Source organism: Megascapheus bottae, chromosome X (genome assembly GCF_031878675.1).
Source record: "Megascapheus bottae isolate mThoBot1 chromosome X, mThoBot2.hap1, whole genome shotgun sequence".
Lineage (NCBI taxonomy): Eukaryota > Metazoa > Chordata > Mammalia > Rodentia > Geomyidae > Megascapheus > Megascapheus bottae.
Window position 1 is genome coordinate 72,925,612 of NC_143547.1, and position 22,680 is coordinate 72,948,291.

Consider the following 22,680-nt stretch of genomic DNA (forward strand, 5'->3'; position numbering starts at 1 on the left):
CCCAGACCCTGAGTTCCAGCCCCATTACACACACACACACACACACACACACACACACACACACACACACACACACAGAAATACAGAAATTCTGGTCTCATCCAGGTATCGCATCCTTTGTCATCCTATCAGGCTTCTCTGACTTTCCACAAAATAATGTCTTATGGAAGTTTGATAAACTCACTACAGTGCTTTTGCTCTAGATACTATATGTCTCGCTGCCTAAAAGAATTGCCGTTTCCAAATCAAATTTAAAAGATTGGGTCATAAAAGTAGTTAAAATTACATTTTTGGTGGTGACTTCAAGCTCCATGGTTGGACAGGCAGCAGAAATGGTATTTTAGAGCCTAGAAAATTGTGTGGATCTGGCTTCTCCCAGCATCCTCTCCTTGCACATTTAAAAGCATAAGAATAGAAAAGAGCAAAATTCTCTGGTAAAAAGCACACTAATTAAAGACAATCATAACCAAATAGTATTTTCAGAGAGCACTGACATGTATGTTGTTAATGGCTAAAATGAGGCTGTATCTGCACTATCCTTACCTAGCTGATAGTGTGGATAGTGATGAATTCACTTATAACCCATTCCAATTGCCTCATCCCCACTCCAAAACCAAGTAAAAGCCACTAGCTACCATTAGGGTTGAATTCTCAGAAAAGCTAGAAAAATTACTTTGGCTTTTTGGTATGAGATGGAGCCAGTACTAAAGCTGAGCTTTACTGTGGTAATAAATTTAACTTTGGGGAAATACTGCAGTATAGTATAAAAGAACAGAGAACTGAAAGTCAAGAGACTTATGGTCAAAGCTTCACATTGACTGCTGTATACCTTGTCTTTCTGAACCTCAGTTTCCCTATGTGAAAATGGAAGTTAAGCCAACTGACTTCCTTAGGTCTTCCTCCCATCAAATACTGTGAGCTTTGTCATCTAAAGGAAAGGAGCAAGTTCCTTTGTTTTATTTTACTCACTATTACTCAACAAATATTTACTATGTCATGTACAGTAAAACCACAAAGTGAATTACACCTGTTTGGGGCCTTCACAAAATGTATCCTTTGGGTGTAGGGAAAACAAAGCTAATTACATGAATAATACTAGCAAAGTATATTTGAAGGAATGTTGAGGCCATAAAGGAGCACAAAGAGGGCAATTTAACTGAGTGTGGAGGGTCAAGGAAAACCTGGCAACATAATAATACTGAAGTTGAGTCTAAAAAGAGGAGTAGAGGGGCCAGGACTTTGTCTTAGTGGCAGAATGCTTGCTCAGCATGCACCAAGATCTGGGTTCAATTCCTTGGTACCACATACATAGAAAAATCCAGAAGTGGTGCTCTAGCTCAAGTGGTAGAGCTCTAGCCTTGAGAAAGCACAAGGATAATGCTTGGACCCTGAGCTTAAGCCCCAGGACTGGCAAAAAAAAAGTTTAGAAGAGGAGTAGAATTTAGCCAAAGCTAGATAAGGCTAGGATAAATGAGGAAGGAAGACTATTCAAGCAGAGGACACAGCAGCATATGTAATAGTCTGGGAATGAAGAAAAAGCCTACCGACTGTAAATAAACAACTGAAAGTTCAGCCTGGCTGGTGCATGGAAATGGAAAGCAAATGACCAAGCATGAGAACTCAGCAAAGACTAGACCAGGGCTCATAACTTGAAATTTGTTCTAAGAGCAATGAGAAGTCATTCAATGAATTTAGGCCCAGCAGTAAAGCAATCCAATTTGTAGATTAGAAAGCTCCCCCTGGCTGCAGGGTATGAAAAACAGACAGCAAATTGGAGAATGGAGAAATAGGCTGAGACGGAGAGGGAGACAGGAAGATACAGACAATGAAAACCACAAACACACACACACACACACACACACACACACACACACAGAGAGAGAGAGAGAGAGAGAGAGAGAGAGAGAGAGAGAGAGAGAGAGAGAGAGAGAGAGAGAGGATATCCTTTATGACAAGCAGATGTCCTTAAGTTTGAAAGTAGCCAGTCTGATCGCACCATTTGTTAGGAAATGGAAAGTCTTAGAAAAAATCATATTAAGTGAAGTAAGCCAGACTCAAAGGAACTTAGGCTCAATGGTTTCCCTCATTTGTCATAATCAGTAGAAACCTTGGGCTCTTATAGCAGAGATTTGCAATAGAGCAAAACCTTGATACAAAAGGCCGTATAGTATGATGCTAATTGAAAGGACCTCTAGGACATAGAAACAAAAGCCATGTAACAAATGATTGTTGTCCTTAAGGTACTATGTTATCTCTCATCTCTTTTGCTATCCCTTGGTTATCTCATACTGCTACAGTATCTCACTTTGTTATCTGATATATCGGATATATTTGTATTTGGTTATTTGAAATTGGATAGGGAAGGGGGGAAAACAAGATGAGGGGTGGGGGGGAGGGAAATGGGGACCAAGACATGTGAAAGGGTATCAATGTATGTGAATTAATGCACCTTCTACCTGGCAAATATCATGTAACCCTTCTATTAATTACAATAAAAAAATCTTAAATAAAAAAAAAAGAAAGTAGCCAGTCTGTGAATTAAATGAAACTCTGGAAAGCTAGGTGATCCATGTTTTTCTGCATGATAATTTGGACACAATGCTACATACTTGTTACCTCTGCAGCTGTTGTCTTAAAATCCTCTTGTAGAACTAGGCACAAGACAAGTATTCTAAGCTTTCAAACTACAGTTAGCCAAACAATTGCTGCACAACTAAAAACAAGAATAGATCCAGAAGAGAGAGAGTGGCAATATCCCATGCATTCCATTGTGATTATTGGCAGCTTCAACTCTTCCAAAGCATGAATGAGCAAAGAAAAAGGAAATTAAAGGTTTCCCCTTTGGATGGGTTGAAGGGGCCGGGTTTCACAAACCCTCAATGAAAGGCCCAGAACTGCTGCAAAGTAGCTGCATGATTCCAAAAATCAATAAGCCTTATTTGTCTCATATGTAAAATGAGAGTTGGACTAGATTTCTTCCTAAAATTTAGTGTTCCACAGTCCTCTACAGAACAAGATGGTGCCATTGATGATTGCACTGCATGGGGCATTCTTTTTTCCTGAGTGGTACAATTAGCAGTTTGAAAAAAAATTATAATGCTAAAGATTCTTCTGTGAATAGGAATAAATGTTGCACCTTTGCATCTCTCACTCACTCTCTTTTTGTTATGTCTGCTTCTTTGTGGTTTCCTGTCCAGATATCTCTTCTTCACTTTCACAGTTTTGGTTAAAAGCTGCAATGCCCAAGTATCCTATATGGATTTCACCCTGTTTGTCCTCTTCTCCTTTTCCCTCTGTCCCTCTTCTGTCAGTTCATTACCCATGGTTCTCCCTCCCCCTCCTCAGATTTTCCCCTTTTGCTTTGATCCATTATGATCCCTAAAGGATGCTTAACGCTGTCACTGGTGCCCTAGAAAAAAGACAAAAACACAAAATGGACATTCTATACATGCCTTCTTGTTTACTACAAAGCTATCATTCTGTCCATTGCTAGTCAACCCATACAACACATAGAGCATTTATTTTCTGGGGGTCACTCCTTGTTTTTTTCTGTCAAAGACACAGTGCTGGTATGCTCTAGGGACATCCCATTCCAGAATGCACTTTGTGGGAGTCCAGCTTCCAAATTACCCTCCATTCAATTTGACAAGTATTTATTGAGCACCTACTGTGTGCCTAGCACTCAGCAAGATTCTCTAGGGACTGCTGGGGTCTCTAAACAATGCAGCCTAATCCTGCCACAGCAGGAACTGCACATTATTGCACAGCCTTTGTTTAGAAGGAGAGGCTGGGCTGAGGTTACAGCATGCAAACTTTATTCAAGTCCCTTGGCTTGGAAATAAGGCTGGATTTTCAACAAAAGTGAAGAGTTGAAATCAGCCTGGAGCTTTAATTCAATGCATATTTTTTGTTTGAACCTTGGAGGTACCTTGCAAGCATCAGAAGGGTCCAATTCTTTGCTTACCTTCCACTAGAGGTTCCTCTTCAGAAAGTCTCAGCATTTCTAAAATGTCATTAAAACCATAATCTGTCACTTTTAACACAAAACGTCCATCTACAACACAGTTTCGAGACTTTAGCCTCCCATGAACAAACTCTCTGTGGTGTAAGTACTTCATGCCCTGCAGATAACACAAAAGAATTTATTTAAGAATTTATGTAACTATTTTGTGCTTTTAGAGCCACTTTCTGAAATTGTTAATGGCATGAGCTATTACGATCCAGAATTGAGCTTTTTTTCTCTAATATGCAGGGAATGCAAACCTTTGAGAAGATTTTTAGATCCCTTCTCCCTTTCAATGTGAAGCTTTGATGAAGAATCATAGTTGTAGTTCCTGAGAAATATGTGTTACTGGGGTATTGATTGGTATTTCAGACACAAGATGGATCCATAGATCCATAATTGCCAGGAAGTAGGGAATTATGATTTTCCTCAACAAGTCAAATGTACCTCTCATCCATTATTGGCAAGGAGTGGAAACTGTTATTACCTTTTGGGTGGGTAATTTGGCAAGAGCTGTTAAGGATTTTAAACATGTATATTCTGTGAACAAGGGATTCTACTTCTCCTGAGAAGCATCTGTTAGCCCCATGCACAAAAGAGACAGAAGAGTGATTCTTGTAGCTTTCCTTTTAGAACATTATATAAGTAAAGTTACAAAAACATGAGAAGGGGTATCAAAGTTTGTGAAGTAATGCACCTTCTATCTGGCGAATGTAATGTAAACTTTCTATTAACTACAATAAAAAGAAAAAAAAGAAGTGGCTAGATTCACCATGCATTCTTGAATATTCTGCAGCACTTAAAAATAATATACATCAGGGGCCAGGAGTTTGGCCTAGTGGTAGAGTGCTTGCCTAGCATGCACGAAGACCCAGGTTCAATTTCTTGGTACCAAATACATAGAAAAAGCCAGAAGTGGTGCTGTGGCTCAAGTGGTAGAGCTCTAGCCTTGAGAAAGCCCAAGGATAGCGTTCAGGCCCTGAGTTCAAGCCACAGGACTGGCAAAAATATAATAATAATATACACCGTGGCCGGGTGTTCAGCCTAGTGGAAGAGTGCTTGTCTAGCATTCACGAAGACCCAGGTTTGATTCCCCGTTACTATATACAGAGTAAAAAGCCAGAAGTGTTGTTGAGGCTCCAGTAGAAGAGCTCTAGCCTTGAGAAAGTCCAAGAACAGTGCTCAGGCCCTGAGTTCAAACCCCAGGACTGCCAAAAAAAACTAAGATCCATCTTCCCAGAGCAGGTAGCTCATGCCTGTAATCCTGGCTAGTTAGGAGTCTGAGATCTCAGGACTGAGTTTCAAAAGCAAGCCTGGGCAGGAAAGTCCGTGGGACTCTCTATCTCCAGTTAACTACTAAAAAGCTAGAATAGAGCTGTCACTCAAGTGATAGAGAACTAGCTCTGAGCATAAAAACTCAGAGAGACAGTGCCCGGGACTTGAGTTCAAGCCCAGGACTAGCACAAAAAGGATAAATCTATATGTGCCACCATAAGACAGAACTCCAAACAGAACTATGTGACAGAATGCCTATTAAACAAACAAATACCTAGCCATACCATAATAGAGCACTTCTGTAATCCCACTAGTTAGGAGGATGAGGCAGGAGGATTGTGAGTTCCAGGCCACCCTGGACTATATAATAAATCCCTGCCTCAACAACAAGAAATATCATCTAGAGCATAAATATACTTGAAATGAATTTCAAGACACCAAAATATTAGCATTTGTTAACTCTGGGTAAAAAGATATGAAGAGAGAGGGTTGAACAAATGTCAGTTTCTGTTTCTTACATATTTATCACTTGATTTTAAATGTCAATTTAATATATTGGTTTTTTATGTTATAAATAGATGACGAATAGGAGAAGAAAGCTAAGCATTTCTGACCTCTGCGCTTGCTTGGCACCTTTACATGACACATAGAATGCAATCTGCCAAGATTCTCTGTCAGAAAAGATTTAATCATTCTACATATAAATATGTTGTATTCTAGTGCAGTTGTCTTAGAATTGCTTATGCCAAGAGTCATTTTAGGTACTGGCTCGGCTTTTTATTTGGATGCTTTATATCTTGTGTTTTCAGAGAAGCCACCTCTGCAGTACTTCCAAAGCAGAGGTTACTATGGTTGAAGGTTTTTTCTCAGGTTGCCTAATCCATCACAGGCCTGAGAAAACTGTCATTGAAAATCATAAAACTCACTGAGCTTTGATTACAGGGTGAGCAGAAAGAGTACTAGAATAGGAATCAGGAGATTTGAATTCTATTATCACTTCTGCCACTGATCAACATGTATTACTACCTACAATTTATGCTAGTCAATGTATAACAAAGAAAGTCTCATTTAGCTTTGCTGAGACTCAGTAAAAGAGGGGTAATCACATCTATCTTATGGAGAATTTGAATGAAGTCATATCTTCCCCTTCTAAGCCCACTATAGGAAAGTTGACTATACAAAAATCAAAATGTGATCAATGGGCAGAAGACTCAACAGGTAATTCATTATCTAGACCAGCTCTCTAGAAATGCAAATGCATATAATTTGACATACCATTTCATGGAGTTCATGCACTCATTTCATGAACCTTCATTGCTGTGATAGTTCTTAACATTGAGAATAGATTTGCTGAGTTACACACAAACACACACACACGCGCGCGCGTGCACACACACACACACACACACACACGAAAAGACTCCTCTAGTTCTACACTGAGTTAACTTTTAGAAGGTGAAAAATAGTAAGGGTTGGGGCCGGGAGTTTGGCCTAGTGGTAGAGTGCTTGCCTAGCATGCATGAAGACCCGGGTTCAATTCCTCGGTACCCCACATACATAGCAAAAAGCTGGAAGTGGTGCTGAGGCTCAAGTGGTAGAGCTCTAGCCTTGAGAAAGTCCAAGGATAGTGCTCAAGCCCTGAGCCCAAGCCCAGGACTGGCAAAAAAAAAAGAAAAATAGTAAGGGCTAAGTATCACTAATAATCTTAGAAATCAATACTGTCTAATGAGCCATAAAGCAAACAAATGAGATGGAAGAAAAGTTTGCTTGATAAAGGAAAGAGCTTAATAGCAAACAGGAAGTAAGAAAAACCTGGCCTTTAAACTGAGAACATAGGTCAGCAAACAGTTTCTGTATCAGTACCTTATAACAAACACAGACTGGGCCTGGGCACTGGTAGCTCATGCTTGTAATCCCAGTGACTTAGGATGCTGAGATCTGAGGAACCCCGTTAAAAATCAGCCCAGGCAGGAAAGTCTGTAACATGCCTATCTCCAATTAACCACCCCAAAACCAGGAGTGGAGCTGTAGCTCAAAGTGGTAGAGTGATAGACATAATCACAAAAGCGCGAGGACAGCATCCCGGCCTTGAGTTCAAGCTCCATGACTACTACCACCATTACCAACAACAAAATAACACATATGGACTGTAGGACTTGTGGGGAAGTTAAGGAGGCAGACTTCAGAAAGAAAAATTGATGAGTGAAATGGTTGCAGGAGCTGAGGAAAATAAAGCATCCCCAAACATTAGAGTTCTGATCTACAGGGAAATTTCAGTTTCCTTAGTCTTTCTGCTAACCTTGATGAGATCCAGCAGGAGTGATGATTTAAACATCCAGTCAAGTTTCACATCTTCGTTTATTAATATATCTTCAAGGCTCCTTCGAGAACAGAATTCTGTCACAATGGCAAACATCCCGGAATCATAGAAGAAACCCAATAAAGGATTAATATTCTCATGACGCAGATCTTTCATCTGGACACAGAAAAAAAAGAGAATAAGACTAGAAATGAGTTCCCAAGAAAAGTTTCCAGGAAAGAACCCAACACAGCTGACAAAAAAATGATGCTTTGACATCAGCATTGTGAAATGCTGAACATAACACCTGAGTCTTCCTACACTTCTTATCTACAGAACTGTGAAATCACAACTTGCAACTAAGTATGTACTAATTGCATTACAGCACCAATAGAAAATGAATGCAATAGCCAAAGAAGGAAATTTAAGAAAGGATCTCTCTCAGCACTCTTTAAATGAATGCTAGACCTGGGATCTTCTTCCAATTCCTTTCAAACTCTCTAGAATGGAGTGCAATGATCCAAAAAGACTGAGAGTACAGTAAAGAGAAGAATAGGTTGCCTTTCTTACAGGGATATGCCTGAGAAATAGGGGAGAACAAAAAAGTAAAATGCAACTAAAACTGCTATATAATAGCCTTACCTAAATTCCATACATAGATTACTAGTTCTTTTGTGGGGGAGAGAGGAGGTCTGTCATGGGGTTTGAACTCTGGCCTTCATGTTATCCCTGAGCTCTTCAGCTCAAAACTACCACCCTATGCCTGAGCCTGGGCACTGTCCCTGCGCTCTTCAGCTCAAGGATACCACCCTATCCCTTGAGCCACAGCGCCACTTCCAGTTTTCTAGTGGCTAATTGCAGATCAGAATCTCACGAACTTTAGCGACCAGGCTGGCTTTGAACCATGATCCTCAGATCTCAGCCTCCTGAGTAGCTAGGATTATAGCCATGAGCCATCATGCACAGCTCTGTTTTGGTTTCTTAAGTGAACTAACTAGCTGATATTAATAACTTTGACAAAATCATTATAATTTTATTAGAAATATATATAAGTGAACATGTTGCATACCATTTCAAACATATCACTTGCTTTTGATTTGATGGACTTAATATCTCCAAACTCTCCAGGAGGGAACTTTTTCAACCATACCCAATCACCCTGGAAAGAAAAGGTAGAAAATAATGATGAGATTTAGTTACCGGAAACTTGAAATCAATATCACTTCCCCAAGCGAAACTGATTTTTCTCCCTTCCACTCCCACCCTCTAACTCTGAATTTCTGTATTCTGTGCTAAGATGAGGCCAAAGAGAAAAAGCTAAAAATGCCAATTAACTGGTGGAAGCCATTTCGGGTATGCAGATCTCAAAAAAAGGAATCAAGGATGATGCTACTCTTAGAAATGCCTTCCTTAACTAGGTGCAGAACGTTCTGGGTCATTTCACTTATTCTTAGCTAAATGATACAGCATCAGGTTTTCTGCGATTAATGGTGATGGTTGGAAGTTGCAATTCCTACTGCCTTGAGGCATCTGTGTTGGGGATGTAAGGCAGCAAATGTTTCTTTCTTTTCCCTCAATCATTTTTTTCTCTTTTAGGACAGGCTATTGGCAGAAGAACTCTTTATGCTTTAATCAGAAACTGGCTGGCGTAAATGTAAATTACGCATTATTTATTTCAATGCACAAATACACAATGGTAGTAATATAAGTAGAGTTCCAAATCTATTGCCAACTTTTTTCATTCAAAACTATTTTATTGTTTCATGTTTATATGCTTATGGATCATGGTGTGAGAATTTGATATATGTCCACATGTGTATAATGATCAAATATGGGTAATTAGCATTTAATCTTAACTTTGGAGATGCAAAATTGCTTTTTTTAAGCTGCTGTCAAATCAAAACCACTTATTTTATGGTCATCACTTCAACATCAGTTCTGGTAGGGAATTTTCTTCTATGTGCATAGCCTCAAGTATTCATCAATCATCAAGCCTTGTTTCGTTCTGTCCAACTCCAAAATTTTAAAAAGCATTATGAATATAGATTCCTTTTCCTGTGTAATAACAATAACCCCATACATTTGCACAATACTCTTTACTCTTCAAAATGCTTTTGCATCTATTATCTAGAGCCTGGAGATTCCATTATAGACTGTACCAAGTTGTCATCAAGTAGAGAGCAAGAAGCAAAGAGCTCTGGTGCAATCAAATTCTGACAATAAGAGAAGGTACCCATTCTCTTATTGAGGAAACACATCTAGCTGGAGCAGCACAATTGCAAATCTTCCAGAAGCCAAAGCTAATGGGAGCCAAAGGCAGCTGAATAACGCTTGAGCATTCTGTGTTAGAAAAAAAATTTATTTTAATTTTTTTAAATTTTTTATTGTAATTAATAGAAGGGTTACATTATATTTGCAAGATAGAAGGTAGAAAAAAATCTAAGCCACGAAGCTCAAAGTTGTTAAGCCAGCAAATGGCTCCAACTGATTTCAGCTAAAGAACAAAAGTGTACAAGCCCAGCTCACTGGTCATAGAGATCAGACTAGTTGTCTGCTGCAGAATGGCTGAAGCCTTTCTCTGCTTGTTTGTCTGTCTGTCCACCCACCCACCCTCCCACCCATCCATCTATCCATTTATCCATACACCTAGCTACCTGTCTGTCTGTCTATCTCTGTCCCTGTATGTATATATCTACCTACCTCTCTATCCACCTATCTTCCTGTCCATCTCCCCATCCATCCATAAATCCATACATCCATCTGCCTGTATGTCTATCTGACTGTCTCTCCATCCATCTGTCCATCTATCCATTCATCCTTCCTTCCATCCATCCATCTACCTACCTACCTCTCTATCTTCCTTACATCCATCCATCCATCCACATATCCATCTATCTACCTACCTGTCTGTCTAATCCTCTTTGTGACTCTGTCCATATATCAGTCCATATATCTGTCTGTCTCTGTCCTTCTGTCTGTCTGCCTATCTAGTTATCTATTTATCTGTCTTTTCACTTCCATTCATTCATCCATCCATCTATCCATCCATCCATCCATCCATCCATCCATCCATCCATCCATCCGTCCATCCGTCTGACTTTCTCTTTCTCTGTCTGAGTCTCTGTCCATATATCAGTCCATAGATCTATCCATCTCTCCCTCTATCTACCCATCCTTCCATCCATTCACCTGTCTACCTGCCTCTCCCTCTCTCTCTTGGTCTGTCTGTCCATCCACCCTTCTGTCCATCCATCTGACAATCCATCCATCTATCCATATATCTGTCTATCTCTTCTGTCCATCCATTCGCCTCTTCATCGGTCTATCAGCCTATCCATCTATGTATCTATCTGTTTGTACATCATCTGTCCATCTATCCATCCATACATCTATTTACACATTTATCTTTTATCTATCTATATATTTATCTCACTGTCTATCTGCATATCTATCAGTCCATTTATCCATCTATCTGTCTGTCTGTCTGTCTGCCTGTCTTTCTGTTAATCTGCCTGCCTTCCTGTCTCTCCCTGTCTCTATCTATCCATCCTTTCATCCATCTACCTACTTACATCTCTATGTCTATTCTCCATTGATCTATTGATCCATCTATCTACATAACAATATATTTGTACCTATCTATCTGTAAGTCTGTTCATCAATGTGTCCATCTATCTATCTGTCTGTCAATCTGTGTTTCTGTTCGTCTGCCTATCTATCTATCCATCCTTCCTTCCATCGATCCACCTACCTACTTCTGTCTGTGTTGATCTTCCATCCATCCATTGATCCATTGATCCATCTATCTACATAAGTATATGTACTTATCTGACTATAAGTCTGTTCATCCATTTGTCCATCTATCTGTCTATCCATCTATCTATCCATCCAACTACCTACCTATCCACATACCTACCTACCTACCTACCTATATACATACCTACCAGCCTGTCTGTGTCTGTTCGCTGTCCATCTATCCATCTGCCTATTAACCCATCTGTCCATCCATCCATCCATTCATTTGTCAATCTATATGCCTGTCTTTCTGTCCATCCTTCTGTCCATGTATCCATCCATGAATCTAACTGTCCTTCCTTCTGTCAATCAACCTTCATACCTCTCTGTCTGTTGATCCTCCATAGATCCATCAATAAATCGATCTGTCTATGTAACTATATATGTATGTATCTAACTATCTGTATGTCTGTCAATTCATACATCTACCTATTATGTCTGTCTATCTGTCTGTATGTCAGTTCTTCTGTCTGTCTGTATCTACCTATCTATTTACCTACCTACCTACCTAAGTACCTACCAGTCTGTCTGTCTGTTGGTCTGTCTGTCCATCCATCCATCTCTCCATCTATCTGCCTATCTGTCTATCAATCCAACTATTCATCCATATATCTATTTGTGTATCTGTCTACCTATCTATCTAAATATCTTTCCCTCCATCTATCCACCTACCTACCTACCTACCTACCTACCTATCTATGTACCTACCTATGTCTCTGTCTATCCTCTTCATATCCAGCTGTATACTTGTCTTTTTGTCTATTTGCCTATCTGTTCATCTATCTATATATATTTATTTACCTATCGACCTATAAGTATATACATCCATAGTCCATCTATCTACCTATCTATCTGTCCATCTGCCCACCTGTCTGAATATCCATCCAACTACTTACCTAACCACATACCTACCTACCTGTCTGTCTGAGTGTCTGTCCATCTGTCCATTCATCCATCTATCCATCTGTCTGTCCACCTGTCCATCCATCCATCAATCCATTTGTCCCTTCCTCCTTCCTTCCCTCCCTCCCTGCCTCCATCCATCCACCCATCTCTCTTGTCTATCTATCCATCCTTCGGTCCACCTATCCATCATTTCCATCTATCTATCCATCCATCCTTCCATCCATCCACCTATCTACCTCTCTGTCTGTCTGCCTATCCTCCATAAGTCCAACCATCTGTCTGTCGGTCTGTTGAGTGTCTCTCTGCCTGACTATCTGTCTGTGTGTTTATCTTTCCATCTGTCTTTGCCAGCCTGTTCACTGTCTGTGTGTTTATCTGTCCATCTATCTTTGTCAGTATGTTCATAAGTCTGTCTGACTACCTATGTATCTGCCTGCCTATCTCTCTCTATCTTCCTATCTATCGCTCTGTCCCTCTCTCTCTCCATATATCTGTATTCCCATCCATCTTTCCATTTATTTATCCATATATATATATATATGTTTGTCCATCTGTTTGTCTATTGGTCTATCTGCCTACCTACTTATCTGTCCATGTATCCATCCACATAGCACCTATCTACATACCTATTTACTTAACTATCAATCTGTCTGTCCATCTGTCCATCCATCTGTTGTGCATCCATCTGTCTGTCCATCCATCTATCAATCCATCTGCCCTTCCCTCCATCCATCCATCTATCCATCTGTCCATGAGTCATTCTGTCTATCTATCTAGCTATCTATCTATCTATCTATCTATCTTTCCTTCCTTTCTTTTATCCATCCACCTGCCTGTCTACCTCTCTGTCCATCCTCCTTACATTCATCTGTCTGTCTGTCTGCCTATCCTGTCTATCCTTCCATCTGTCTGTCTTTCCTTTGGTATGCCCCTATATCTGCCCATCTATTTGCCTGACTGTCTAGCCTCCATATGTCCATTTGTGCATATATTTGTCTTTCTGCCTATCTGTCTGCCTCTCTGTCCATCTTTCTGTCCTGTTTTTCCATCATCTGTCCACATGTATGTCTGTCTGCCTATTTGCCTATCTATTTATCTGTCTGTCTGACTGCCTATCTATCTACCTATTTATCTGCCTGTCTCTCTCTCTGTCTCTCTGGCTGTCTGTCCATCATTCTATTCATCCATCCACCCATCCATCTGTCCATCATCCCATCTACCAATTCATCCATTTATCTATGTACCGATCTATGTTTATCTGTTTGTCTGTCCATCCACCGGCTCATTTGCTCATTGATCTGTCCATCTATTTATCTATCTTTCTATTTATCTCTGTCTGTCCTTCCGCCTGTTGATCTATCCATTCATCCATCCATCTGTCTATCTATCTCTCTATCTGCCTATCTATGCCTGTCTGTCCATTTATCTATCTGTCTGTCTGTTTTCCTATGTATCTATGTATCTATCTGTCTCTCTGTCTTTCAATCTGTCTGTCTGGTTTTTTTTGTTGTCTGGCTGTCCCTTGATCCAACCATCTATGCATCCATCCACCCATCCATCCATTTGTCTGTCTGTCTATAGGTCCATCTATCTATCTACCTTACCTACCTACCTATCAACCTGCCTGCCTGTCTGTCTCTCTGTCTTTCCCCTATCATTCTGTCTGTCCTTCCCTCCATCCATCCATCCATCTACCAATATATCTATTTATTTATCCATCCATCCACCCTCTTACCCATCCATCCATCCATCCATCCATCCACATACCTATTATCTACCTACTTACCTACCTGCTTGTCTGTCTGTCTATCCATCCATCCATCTATCTGTTTATATATCTGCCTATATATCTGTCTGTCTGCCATCTGACTGTCTGTCCATCCATCCATCCATCTATCCATTCATCTATCCATCTATCCGTCTATGTATCAATCCAACTACATACCAACCTATCTACCTAACTATCTACCTACTTCCGTGCCTGTCTGTCTGTTTGTCTGTCTAAATATCCATCCATATGTCTGTCTGTATGTATGTGTGCCTGTGTATGTATCTGTCTGTCTCTTTTTGTCTTTCTCACTGTCTATTGATCTATCTGTCCCTCCCTCCATCCATCCACCTATCCATCCGTCTAAATGTTTTACTGTCTCTCTCTGTCTAGTGGTCAGTCTGACCATCCATCCATCCATCATCTGCCTGTCTGTCTGTCACTCCATCCATCCTTCTATTTGCCTGTCTATCAGTCAGTTTGTCTGTCCATTCATCTATCTACCTACCTACTTACCTATGTACATAGTTCCCTGTCTATCTATCCATCCACCCAATTATGTTATGCTCCTGTAACAGCTATATCAGTGTCACATGGAAACTATTTAGAAAGGCAAAAAGTGAAGTCCCAGCTAACACTACTTATGGAATCAGAAATTCTGGGGGTGGCACTAGAAATTTGAATTTTACTAAGTCTTCCATGTAACGCTTATACATGTTCAATCTAAGACCTAACACTCCCAACTTTCTGCATGCCTCATATCTGCCTCTACTTCCTTCACTCATACAACCCTGTTCAACTCGCACTAAGTTATTTGTATTCAGCTCTGCAGTCATCCAGAAATCTAAAACTGACTCACAGAAGACAGTAGGGACTGGCACAAAGTTGATGTTTTACCAGTAAGAGGACATTCTCCTGTACAGAGATCAGAGGGTAAGTTTTAAACTGAAAATTCTACCTGGGATTTTACAAAAGTCAGCCAATGCATAGACAATACTGATGGACAATGCACTATGTGAAGTTATTTCTTTTCTCTTATTTTTTTTCCACTTATGTGGTTTCTATATCTGACTTTGGTAACTGGTATACTATATATACACTTATTTGTTTATTGAAAATAGGGAAGGGAAAATGACTGGGAGGAGAAGGGGAACAAAAACATGAGAAGGGATATCAAGGTTCAAGAGATAATGTACCAATACCTGAAGAATGTAACTGTAGCCCATCTATACATTATTCTGAAAATAAAATACAATAAAAAAACTATCATCCTATACCCTTTGCAATTACATTATGCCACCCACAGTCAGTACTTAGCACCCACCAGAAAAGGGTGTTCGCTCTCAAATAAGAGAAATAATTATGTGAGTATATTGTATATTCTTGCAATATTAGGCAACATACATGCCATGCTTGTTACACATTCACATGTATTCACACACACACACACACACACACACACACACACACAAGAGCACATTTTGTCATCAACAGGATATTCATCACATTACCAGAATATTCTGGTTCTTTGAAGTCAGGACATAATTGCCAAAGTAAAATGCTACACTTGGGACTCTAAGAATATGACGTATCACAGAGCAGCAAACCCAATGAACTTCTAGAGCTTAGTGAAGATCATGCATAACTAGGTTCATATGTATTTTTCCATAACTCTGTATGTGCACAGTCTGCTTTGCTGGTATAGATTTAGATGACAGAAAGCACTGTACTCCACACTATTCCAGAACCAATCTGAGCGGCTAGAACTTCTGTTCCCACTTGTACACAACTCTCATTTAATTCAGGATATATCTGTATTTTTTTCATTTTGTTTTTTATTATCAAGGTAATGTGTAGAGGGGTTAAAGTTACATTCGCCAGGTAGTAGGTCCATTATTTCTCACACATTGATTCTCTTTCTCATGGTTTTGTCCCCACTTCCCTCCTCCCACCCCATCCCAATCATCTTATTTTCCCAGCTTCCCTTTCCTATTTCAAACAACCAAATAAACGTATATACAATATACCAGGTTCCAAAGTCAGATACAGTAACAATATGAAATTAAGCAAAGGGCAACAAAGGAGAAGAGAAATAACATAGTACATTAAGAACAACAATCAAACAAGATAAAGCTCTTGTTTCCATATCCTAAAGACCCTTTCATTTAATCTCATCCTATATGGCCTTATGTGTCTAGGTTTTATGCAATTGTATTCCTCTGCTAGATGTGTACTAATTATTACAAATGAGGGAAACCATTGACCCTATGTTCCTTTGGGTCTGGTTTACTTCACTTAATAAGATTTTTTCCAAGTCTTTCCATTTACTTCCAAATGGGGCAATGTCATTTTATCTGATGGCATCATAGAATTCCATTGTGTATAAGTACCACATCTTCTTGATCCAATCATCTATTGAGGGACATCTGCATTGGTTCCATATCTTAGCTTCGTTAAATAGTGCTGCAATGAACACCTTTGTGCTAGTGGCTTTAGTATGTCCTTGATTATGGACGATTCGGTAAATGCCAAGTAGTGGAATTGCTGGGTCATGGGGGAGGTCTGTTTAGTTTTTTGAGGAATCGCCATACTGCTTTCCAGGGTGGCTGAATGAATTACACTCCCACAGTGTAGTAGTGATCCCTCCTGGCCACATCCCCTCCAGGATCTGTTGCTATTAGATTTCTTGATCATGGCCATTCTAACTGGAGTGAGGTGGAATTTCAAAGTTGTTTTAGGATATATCTTTATTATGAATAGAAGTTTGTGGTTCCTTTATAAAGAGTACAATGTAAACATCATTGCTAGAAGCCCTAACTTACTGATACATTCTGGTACCTAATATGGCCTTACTAGACTTAGTCCTACTGCAGCCTTTCTTCTAGATCATTAATTAACACTAGTAGCTAAGAATAGCTTTTTCCTGCCAATTCAGTAAATTTGAGAATTGGAGTAGACCTTAGGTATCCCTAAATCATTCCTTTGTATTTGTATAAAGAAATTGCAGTCTCAAAGACTGAATTGCCTAAGTTCAAACGACTAGACAGACAGTAGCAGAGGTAAATCTAAATCATGGTCTTCCAACTCCTAGTTTGTTGCTCTTTCCCCTTATGGGTTTTGGGGGTATTTGAAATTTCTCACAAAATTTGTAATCGAGTTTTTATTGAGTCTATGTGCATCCTATTTCTTGAATAATGATGAAAAGGGAGGAAATAGGCAAAGTTTATCTTCACTATGCATTCACTATTTGTTTTTTTTTCTTCTTTTAAAGGAGAATGATAAAATACTTCACTCAATTTTTAATTAAGAAAAGGAAAAATCAAACTCTATTCAGTAAATTTTCAGAAGCAATTTAAAGTTCATCAAGTTTCTACTCAGGCCACTGTGTGTTAAAGTAAAAGCAAGAGAACAAGATCCTAGGACATGGCCCTGCTTCCATTGCAATGGTAGTCTTACTACCTCTCCTTCATCAGCCTGAGCGCTAAGATGAACTTAATGAGTTCTTGGTTACCTTTCAGTTTTGCGAACCTATGATTCTGTAATGAGAAAGAGAAGATGGTTGGTAGAAGTGAAAGGGGGAGAGATCTCTGTATGTGATAAAGTAGTTGTGGAGACAGGAAAAAGGCTCTTAGGAAGATGAATAGAAAGGGGAAAAAGTGAGAAAAGAGGAAAACAGGAGGAGACTGGGAGGCAAGATTCAGAAAATAAAAATGAATAGAAACTTAGTAGGTTCTTCCCAAGAATGTAAGAATTAGAGTGATTCTCACCCTGTTTGCAATCTCCTACTCTGTGGTTATTAAAAAGATCATGGCGTGGCACACATTGAATCTGTCATCAAAGCTCCTTCAGCATATCTGGCTTTCATTTCCATATTTCAAAGAATATCCATGAAAGGGATAATTTTGTCTTTCAATTTGAAAATTATGTCTCTCTATATACATATTATCAAGGGGTAAATTTGAAGCACAACTATGAAAATCTGTTTGTGCTCTTGGGTATCTTCTACATTATCTGGACTTCCAAAAGAAATTCTTATGAAAATATGACTTACTTAAAACAGAATGTAGATAATGAGTCCAAATAAAGTACCATTTGAGAAGATACACTGGACTTCTTTCATCATTCATCTTGAGCTTGAGCCAGCAATTTTCTAGTTTCATTTGTCCCTTTATCCCTTCCCTCTCTGCCCTCTGCTTAATCATTTTGTGTGTGGGGGGGGTTGTGGGAGATGAACCCTGGGCCTAGACATTGTCCCTGAGCTCTTCAGCTCAAGGCTACCACCCTACCCTTGAGCCAAGCCCCACTTCTTGTTTTCTAGAGATTAATTGGAAATAACTGTCTCATGTTCTTTAGTGCCTGGAATGGCTTTGAACCGTGATCCTCATATCTCAGCCTGAGTACCTAGAATTACAGGTGTAAGCCCATGCCCAGCATAATAATCTTTTTTGTTTTGGTTGGTTTGGTGTTTTTTTTTTCTGGTCTGTTGTGGAACTTGAACTCTGGGGCAGGGTGCTGTCCCTCAGCTCTTCTGCTCAAGGCTATCACTCTATCCCTTGAGCCACAGTGCCACTGTATGCTTAATCTTGACTATACTGTGTAGTATTATTCTAACAGCATCCTTTTTAAGGAAAAAATATCCCCCTCTCACCATGTGACTGATCAATAGTCGTCCTGGGAATTAACTCAGATCCCTGCCTTCTAAAACTGAGAAAATACCAACAAGAATTTTAAAGATCAGTTGCATACAGATGTTTATTTTTTCCTTCTCAACTCTATACTATAACCTTCCAACAACACCAAATAAAACATGCCATAATTCTTAAACACCTAAATTCTTTCATAGAAACAAAGGATATAGCATACGGCATGTCAGAAATGGCCTTAGAAGTCTGAGTGCAGCAATTATCAAGCCTGGCTGCACATATTAAAGAATTAATTAATTAATATCAATGTCAGGGCCCTGCTCTGTATCAACTAAATCAGAATTTTAAGGAATGGCAGCCTAAATTTCCCAAGGAGATTCTAATGAACACTCAGGATTAAGAACTCACCTCAAACCCTCATTTTGCAGATTAAAGAAATAAAGGCTATTGATATATACTTCTAAATCATAGATGCATTGCTATAATTGTAAAGCCATCAGCCCATCTATTTGATGTTCAGGAGTTATTTGATCACCTTCTCTTCAGTTTTTGAAAGAATAAAGATGGCAGTTTTTCAAAACTTTAAGCATACATTTTGGAACAATTCTCCTCTTGAAGAAATTAAATCCAGATTTAAGTCAAAATCCTCAAGTGTACTGAAAAATATTTCATGCCATTCTTGGTGTGTAGTCCCTTCTTAATCCATTTGTGTAGTACAAGATAATTTGTCAAGAACAGATATTCATTTCTCACAGTTCTAGAGGGTGCAAAGTCCAAGACCAAAAGACAACAGGTTTTGTTGTCTAATAAGAGCTATTGTCTCTTTCCAAAATGGCATGTTGTTTCTGTATTGTCTAGAGACAATTTTGTGCCCTCACCTGGGAGAAGTTAGAAGAGTGAGCTAATCAAATGCTGCAGGAAGTCCATTTCATGGGGGCTTTAACACTTTCTTGAGGGAAGCACACTCATGGTCTAATAACGTTTTCAAAGCTTCATCTCTTAATATTATCACATTGATCATTAAATTATTACACCTGAATTTTGGAAGTGATAGTTTCAGACCAAAGAAAAGCCATTGTGAATTATTTATCCAACAGAAAAGAATATTTACTTGGAGAGTCCAGTGTGGTTAACAATCTAAAAATTCATTCCTCCTTCTTTAGGGCTTCTTTGTACTTAATGTTGAAGTTGAAACGTGTTTGCTGCTCTTGGGAGTATCTTCAAACAAGATAAAGAAACCACACTGGGAAGGCCTCATAGGAGGGACAGAAGGACAGTCTAGTTTCCCTTTTACCCCCTGCTTAACTCTTTCCTGCTGAGAAGAAACAGTTCATCTCTCCAACCGATGCAAGATTTGTTCTAGTTGCCAAATTCCAATATCTTAGAACAGAGGTAAGGTCTGACCCCTTAAATCTTGAAAAACAGAAACTTCAGTGAAATAAAAAAGATTTATGCAATTGAAAGTAATCTGTTACTCAAAAAACTAGTGTAGGTGCAGGAAAACAATTACATTTTAAGTTCCAGTGATACCAGCCAATAACAAGTATGGGAATAACAACTAGACTTTGAAGAAAAAGAATACCCAAACCCTTCCTGGCCTAAATTTATATCTGGGCATCCCATCCCAAATAAGACGCTTGGGACGCATTTCTTTTACTAGTATAGTCTTTTAATTTTCATTACATATAATTTTGTGTAAATAGTGACATATGTTATGCGTTTGATTCTTTTTCCACATACATAACAAATACATGGGGTTGAAATATCAATGAAGTTATAAGTAAGTGGATTATTTGCAGATGAAATATATCATCAAAAATGTCAACCAAGAAGGGCACTGGTGGTTCATGTCTATAATCCTAGCTACTCGGGTGGCTGAGATCTGAAGAATACAGTTCAAAACCAGTCAGGGTAAGAAAGTCTGTGAGACTCATCTTCAATAAACCACTCAGAAAACACTGGAAGTGGCACTGTGGCTTAAGTGGTAGAGCACTAGCCTTGACCAAAAGAAGTTCAGGAACAGTGCCCAGGCCCTAAGTTCAAACTCTAGGACCAGCACAAAAGAAAAAAAAATAAAAATGCTATAAGTGAATACCAACAAAAAACTGAACCTAAAAGAGCCCTGATTTTTACCAAAAGAATAATTCCTAAATCACTGCCTTATTTTAAAATGCAAGAGCGCAACAGATTAGATAACTGTTGGTTTGCCTACCTCATAGATTGCTACATTAGTGTTTTCATAAGTCGCTGGAGTTAGACTCCCTGAAGAAAAAGAAAGCCTTGGGAACCTCCCACTTTGAACCTCTGAGATGATCTGGAAGCTTACACTGGCAGGACTTCCTCTCTGTGAAAAGATAAGGGGGGAAAAGGTTATGAACAAAATTCTCACTATTTAAGATAGAACATGGAACTATAGTATAAATTTTGCGGTTATTTGTTTTTCTTTCTTCATAAGAGAGTAACTACATAAGTTGAACTCTGTAGACATGAGGTTGATTAAACTTCTCTGTCCTTCAGGACTTTCTTAGTTTGTGGTTGGTACCTTGATTGTCCTCCATCTACCACCAAGAAAAGCTAAAGCTTTGTAGGTATGTCCATCTCCCAGACAGAATTTTAATCATAGGCATGAAAGGTAGGAAAGAACACTTGCCATAGTTTAACCCAGGTCATCATTTTCTAGACTAGAAACCTAGACGTAAAAACGTGAAATGAAGCTGGGCCCCAGTGGCTCATGCCTGTAATCCGAGCTACTCAGAAGGCTGAGATCTGAGGACTGTGGTTCAAGGCCATCCTGGCACGAAAGTCTGTGAGATTCTTATCTCCAATTAACCACAAGAAAACCAGAAGTGACACTATGGCTCAACTAGTAGAGCACTAGTCTTGAAAGAGCTCAGGGACAGCACCTTGTCCCAGAGTTCAAGTCCTACAATCTACAAAAGATTATGAAAATGGAATTCTATGCTGCCATCAGAAAGAACATCACCCCATTAGTAAGGAAATGGAAAGAGTTAGAAAAAATCATATTAAGTGAAGTAAGCCAGACTCAAAGGAACATAGGCTCAATGGTTTCCCCCATTTGTCATAATCAGTAGAAACCTTGGTCTCTCCTAGCAGAGATTTACGATAGGGCAAAACCTAGATACATAAGGCCATATAGGATGACGCTAAATTAAAGGACCTCCAGGATATAGACACGAAAGCCATATAATGAGTGATTGTTGTCCTTAATGTACTATGTTATCTCTCATCTCTTTTGCTGTCCCTTGGTTATCTCATATTGTTACAATATCTTATCTTGTTATCTTATATATTGTATATATGTTTATTTAATTGAAATAGGATAGGGAGGGGGAAAACAAGATGAGGGGAGGGGGAGGGGCATGGGGACAAAAATATGAGAAGGGGTAGCAATGTTTGTTAAGTAATGTACCTTCTATCTGGCAAATATAATACAATTCTTCTATTAACTACAATAAAATTGTATTTTAAAAATTGTGAAATGAGGGGCCAGGAGTTTGGCCTAGTGGTAGATTGCTTTCCTAGCATGCACAAAGACCCGGGTTCAATTCCTCAATACCACATGCACAGAAAAAAGCTGGAAATGGTGTTGAGGCTCAAATGATAGAGCTCTAGCCTTGAGAAAATCCAAGGACAGGGCTCAGGCCCTGATCTCAAGCCCAGGACTGACAAAAAAAATTGTGAAATAAGCTTTCCAATATCATATAGTTAATAGCTTAGTAGTAAGAAATACTGTATACAAATTCTGAACATTTTTAATAGAAATAATACACAATTCCATCCATATGACTGAATCTCAATACTGACTTATACTCTACTAGTTGGCATCTTTTTGGTGCAAGTAAAAGTAGTGTTTCACTTAGCAAACAGTAAGATAGTAGAGAGTGAACAGATCATCTGCCCATGATTTATGTATCTGATGTTTATATTGGCCAAAATTTCAATCTTTGATTTTTAACTGTACACAAAGTCT

General features: G+C 39.1%; 1 protein-coding gene across 1 annotated transcript in view; it reads right to left on the bottom strand.

Annotated features, from left to right (window-relative positions):
- The window catches only part of Gucy2f (guanylate cyclase 2F, retinal), a 106,206-nt gene that overhangs the window by 26,287 nt on the left and 57,239 nt on the right, over positions 1–22,680 (bottom strand). The window contains exons 6-9 of the mRNA XM_090326943.1: positions 20,902–21,033; positions 8,647–8,736; positions 7,578–7,754; positions 3,965–4,121 (exon numbers count right to left, since the gene is read on the bottom strand). Coding sequence (XP_090183069.1) covers positions 3,965–4,121; positions 7,578–7,754; positions 8,647–8,736; positions 20,902–21,033 — 556 coding nt within the window. The remainder of the gene's footprint in view (positions 1–3,964; positions 4,122–7,577; positions 7,755–8,646; positions 8,737–20,901; positions 21,034–22,680) is intronic.